Genomic DNA, 6,000 nt, shown 5'->3' on the forward strand with positions numbered 1-6,000 from the left:
AACAATATGCTGTTAAAAAAAAGTCATGTGAATGTGGTCTCTTTCTCTCTCTCTGTCTCACTCTCCTGAAATACTGTATAGTTTTGGACCATGCTTGACTGCCACTAACTAAAACCATGGATAAGAAGGCATTGCTGTATTGTTAATTATAAATATTATAGTTTTGAAGTCATATCATCGTTTACATTTGTTTTATGTTTTGTTTTCAGTAAAGAATAAGATAAACAGTAAAGAGTTTATGCATGTATCAATAAGTATTCAGTTACTTTTCAATATGGATCTCATATACCTGAATTAATTGGTATTGTTGGCTTCATATTTTCATTCTCGACTTATGCAATGGTTGTTTTTTTTTAATTTGTGTACCTCTGAAAAGATACATTGTTTTGATATTATTAAAAAAGTAATAGGTTTTTAAAAATAGGAAAAGTTATACGCTTACTTTTTTGATTTATAGAATATTATTTAAAGACAAAGATCGGAACTGGGATGACATAGAAAGCAAACTGAGAGCCGAAAGTGAAGTTCCCATCGTGAAAACCTCAAGCATGGTACCATGATTTCTCTTGAAGTTACAACATTTTAAGAGAGTTTTATTTTGGGAGAAAGGCCCTTATTTTTTGGGTTGTTCATTGATTTACTTTGTCAAAAGAAGATATAAATGCAAAATTTGGGGAAATTTTATTTCTTCAACTGACTCACAGGTTTAAAATGTTGATTGTTTCAAAGTTGCAGAGGGTTTAAGGAGGAGTCTTTTGTGTTCCTTACTAGTATGTATTGTTGTTCTTGTAATACTTACAAACATGAAATTTTTAAAGAACACCAAATTTAATGTGAAAATATTAAGTTGACAGAAGTTGTTTCTGTTTACTTACTTGATATAATGCTTGTCTCCTTTTTAAAAGAATTTGTACAGATCTTCATTGCTCAGAATATAATCCTAATATTGAGGTTGCAGTTTATATGTTTTTACAAAGATAATGCGTAGGCACTTTTGCATAGTCATTGCAAGGTTGATTAGTAAGAATCTTTAAAAATCTTTGTGGCGGGACACGGTGGCTCACACCTGTAATCCCAGTACTTTGGGAGGCCAATGAGGGTGAATAATTTGAGTCCAAGGGTTCAAGAACAGCCTGATCAATGTGGCAAAACCCCATCTCTACTGAAAATATAAAAATCAGGCAGGCATGGTGGTTTGTGCCTCTAATACCAGCTACTTGGGAGGCAGAGGCAAGAAAATCGCTTGAACTTGGGAGGATGAGGTTACAGTGAGCCAAGATCATGCCACTGCACTCCAGTCTGGGCAACAAACAGAGTGAGACTCCATCTCAAAAAAGAAAAAATTGTTTTGCTTAAATAGTATAAATGACTTTAAACTTTACGTCTGCTGCAATCATCTCATTGAAAAAGTTATTCTATTTCAAATGTTTAAATATTTTAATTTGAATCTTGTTTACTAGATACCATAATTATTTCATACATGTTACTATTAATGTAGTACCATGTAGATAATGTTAAGTTTTCCAAATAAAATGAGAGTGAAATTCATTGCTTGTAAACTGGTAACATGTAGCTAAAGTAAGCTAACTTTTGTTACTGCTTTCCCTACAGGAGATTTCTTCTATCTTACAGGAGTTGAAAAGAGTTGAAAAGCAGCTACAAGGTAAATTTACTACTGAACTAAGTATAAAGAGCTAATAATTTACAATAAGTGCCTTCTAAGTTGTGTTTCTTAAAATATTCTTATTATTAGGATATTATTTGATTAAAAGCAATGACATACATAAAATACAGTTCTACATATTCACGTTACTCATCCAAAGGAACTTTTTTTAATTATATTATATTTTTAAAAATTATATTATATTTTTAAAAATTAAAAATATAATAAAGATAAATGAGCATATTTTAGTTTATAGGTTTGACATTAGGCTAGATGTTATAACTAATTGAAATTTTGTATGTATTAGGTATAAATAATAAGTAAAAAATAAATAATAAAGTTGTATATGTAGCTAAAACAGCTTGATAATTAGCATTATTTATGTGATTTGACAATTCTTAAATTACGTTAGTGGTATAACCTACAACAGTATTCTGATACAAATAATAGTTGCTTGGGTTGACAAGCAATGAGTACATATTACACATAAGGACCAAAAGAGAAAGGAGAGAAGAAAATGAGAGACTGTGACAGGGACATTGTTTGGTTTGTGTCAGAGCTGGATTATGCATTAATGCCTATGTATGCCTAGGACTTCTTGACCTAGAAGTCCCCAGTGGTACAATAAGCAGGTTCTATAGCCAACTGCTAATTCTACTGAGTCTTTATTTATTGAATAATCATAGGTTCATATGTGGAGCCTATGGAAATGATTTTTAACCTTTATTCAGCCCCAACACACCTAAGGGTTATGATATACCCCATGAGTAAAAGTAGCTTGCTAACATAATGATTGTTAGCTGGTAGACTGGGGTATACTTTTAAAAGGGCCTTCAAAATGATTCTTCTATCTGTGTTACTTCCTTCTCCCAGCTCTCTACTCTGCCCAATGCCAAATTGAAAATCACAGCCTGAGAACTTTCCATGTCAACCCAAAGATCTTTTGGATTGAAAGCTGATCTTTAGCTGACCCCTCCCATACAGGTAGCAAAGTCTGCTTGGCTTTGCAGGCTGCCCTCAGTGGTATAGACAGCTGATACCCTAGCACTCTGGCCAAGCTAAGTCACAATATTCTATGGTAGCATTCAGAGTATGCTGATGTTCTTCTGGCCTCTCCAGACTTGAGGTTACTCTGAACGCTGTCTTAGCAACTAAACCCCCAGTAATCTGAGTGATAAATACGGCTTAGATGTTTATTAAAAATCATAATAATTATTTTCTGCATCCTCTCACAATAATGAAAACAAATTTCAAAAAGATTTTTCTTGAATTCTACATCTTCAAATGCCAGACTTAAAAATCTCTGAAATGCCCGGAAGTGACACATCAAAGGACCCAGAGAAAGTATTCAGGGCTCGGTAATTGACAATACAGAGCTATGGAATTACTCAGAATGGAGTTTTAAATATAGTATTGGAAGAGTAGCCACATTTAAGATCATATACACACTGATAGTTTAAATATTATCCAAATCATAAACAATGTTCATATCTGAATGTAACTGCATCTGGAATTACATCCTTTTCCCCTATTTTAGCAATCAATGCTATGATTGATCCTGATGGAACTTTGGAGGCTCTGAACAACATGGGATTTCCCAGTGCTATCTTGCCATCTCCACCAAAACAGAAGTCCAGCCCTGTGAATAACCACGGCAGCCCTGGTCAGACACCAACACTTTGCCAGCCAGAAGCTAGGGCTCTTCATCCTGCTGCTATTTCAGTCTCAGCTGAATTTGAGAATGCTGAATCTGAGGCTGATTTCAGTATACATTTCAATAGATTCAACCCTGATGGGGAAGAGGAAGATGTCATAGTACATGAATGACTTTCTCTTGATTACTGAAAAATCATTACCTGTGGAATTGCTAGGAATATTGGAAGCAGCATAGTGTTGACGTACACAAAACAATACAGCTTGGTCAACTACAGTCTTGTAATCCCTGTCTTCTTCATTTTATTTATTTATTTTCTACATATAATGTAGTATGTCAATCCTTTCAAACCATTTAGATAACCACTTGATGCACAAATAGGGAAAAAGCAGATTGTGGCAGTGTCATCTTTTATGGTCTTACGACTTTCAAATTGAATTTTATTATTACACCCTTTCCCTTCATAGATCTTTTTTTTAAGCCATGCTGTGACCTACAAGCAAACTAAATAGCCAACATTTCTGAACCCCTATGTCTCCTGTGCCAAGCTGCTCCCTGAAATGGACTTCTTCATCTGTACAGCTTTGTTAAACCATTCTATTTGCTTCTTAATAATAGGATTTATATTAGTACTCATTACCACTGGACACAATGACGTAACTACTATCCGCAGAAAAGCAGACCTTTCACAACAGTCATACTGTGTCCTAAAATTTTCCAACATAGATGTGATTTATATAACTTTGTTGATAACGTAAATTGTCTTGGGGTTTACGGAACTTAACTATTATGTTTGCACTAAGATTTGCTGGGAGTGGTAGGTGGACATATCTATATATCAATAAGGACTAACCGTCTTTTTTGTACATAGGAGATTGATAATACTGTACTTGTTTTAACCCCACAGTGTTTTACTCCACTTTCAAAAACATCGATTTGGCACTTTTTTTTCATTTTTTTTAATGAAAATAAGATTTTGTCTCTCATTTTAGGTAAAATGATAACTAGAAAGATTAAACTAGACAGATAGTTTAGGTGGAGTATATTTTTAAAACTAAGAACATGTATATTGGTCCTGTGTTACCAAGTTTATATGTGACAGTTGAAAAAAAAAAATTCCCTTGAAATGATCATGAGGTTAAAATTGTCTTCATTAGGGGAATTGGAGAACCAGTAGTCATAAGATTAGTTGGTAGTTTCACTCCCAAGCAATGAATTGCTTCTGTGTGTTTCCCTGTAGGACTCAGTAGTAAATCCTGTCTATCTTACACGTTTATAAGGACCCTGCAAGACAGCGACAGAGGCCTTTGGCCTGTGCCACTAAACAAGAGGCCTGTGAAAAATTTCTTCTTTCAACTTGTTTTTTCTCTTTCCAGTAAGTTCACATTTGGATGACTTTAAAACGTAATTACCTTTGTGTTTCCAGAACACTATAATTGGGGTGTATCTTAATTCAGTTAAATATGATTGAAAGTAGACCTGGATTTTCCCCCTTGACCCCATCAGTCTATAAAGGTTAAACTGCAACTTTTATGACATGGTCTTTAATATTTCCACAATAATCCTGTGCTATATTCGCTTTAAGAAACAGTGTAACTCTATACACTTCAAGACTTTACAGGATTTTCTAAATCCAGTATTGTTGGATCAATTAATAAAGATACAAAAAATCTTTTTATAGAGATATAAAAACAAAAGTATAATGGATCTCATATTTTTCTTTAAATTCAAAAAAAAGTAAATGAACTATTCTCCTTGTAAAGCTAAATTCCCCATTCTGTCTAATAAAGGAAAACTGAAAGAAGGTTTTAAAGAACATAAATGGAAAGATACAAATGCTTTGAAGGAATAAACAAAATGTTAAAACAGGGTCAATCCATTTGAAAAAAAAGTTGGACAAAGTAATCAGCATTGCTCCCTCTTTTTAATACTTGGGTACTGATTATATCCACATGGAAGTAGAAGGTAAGGAGTTTAGGAAAATATTAGAATCTACTCTGCTTACATTCTTGTTTAAGTGTTTACAAGTTTGGTTCAATTATAAACATTTGGCCTTTTACTATGTTATTTTAATTTTGTATGAATACATTATTCTCCTTATTTATTTTTGTTACATTTATTACTTATGTTATTTTGTTATGCATTTACAACTCCATTTTTAAATAAAGTGTTTCTGGAACTTTATATGATGATTGTATATATTTTTTCTTTTACCATCTTGCTTGCTAATACTTCATCAACTTATCAAATGAATATTTATAAACCATTTCCCAAGGCTTATAATATAGCCAAAGAAAGAATCCTCCACTTTTGTTAATATGTGATAACTGAAATCTCTTATTTTGACTATTTAAAGAAAAAAATCTTAGCAAATTATGATCAGTATAATTCACTTATCTTAATGCCCTGATGTAATGTGCATGTACAAAGTCTTTATTTTTAACCAGCTTTAGATCATCAGAAAGCTTTATGACAGTGATATATTTGGGGAATAAAATAGAAATTTAAAATACCTTGGTCATCTGAAATTTGATAACTATCAATTTGTACTGCTTTTTTAACCCTATCACTCAAGCTCAAGAATCTTAAATGTCTCCTTATTGCTATTCAAAATCCTAAGTCTCACAGAGTAACCTTTTGAGACTTTGTGTGACCTAGCCCTGTTCTTATGTGCGTATCTCTG

The 6,000-nt window shown here is 33.0% G+C and overlaps 1 protein-coding gene across 23 annotated transcripts in view; it reads left to right on the forward strand.

Moving 5' to 3' along the window:
- CEP170 (centrosomal protein 170) overlaps positions 1-5,501 on the forward strand; it is a 137,218-nt gene extending 131,717 nt beyond the window's left edge. For all 23 annotated transcript variants that reach the window (XM_078357202.1, XM_078357204.1, XM_078357205.1 and 20 more), the window contains 3 exons: positions 458-551; positions 1,612-1,663; positions 3,201-5,501. In XM_078357202.1, coding sequence (XP_078213328.1) covers positions 458-551; positions 1,612-1,663; positions 3,201-3,490 — 436 coding nt within the window. In that variant the 3' untranslated portion in view covers positions 3,491-5,501. The remainder of the gene's footprint in view (positions 1-457; positions 552-1,611; positions 1,664-3,200) is intronic.
- The last annotated feature ends 499 nt before the right edge of the window (positions 5,502-6,000 follow it).

Source organism: Callithrix jacchus, chromosome 19 (assembly GCF_049354715.1).
Source record: "Callithrix jacchus isolate 240 chromosome 19, calJac240_pri, whole genome shotgun sequence".
Taxonomy (NCBI): domain Eukaryota; kingdom Metazoa; phylum Chordata; class Mammalia; order Primates; family Cebidae; genus Callithrix; species Callithrix jacchus.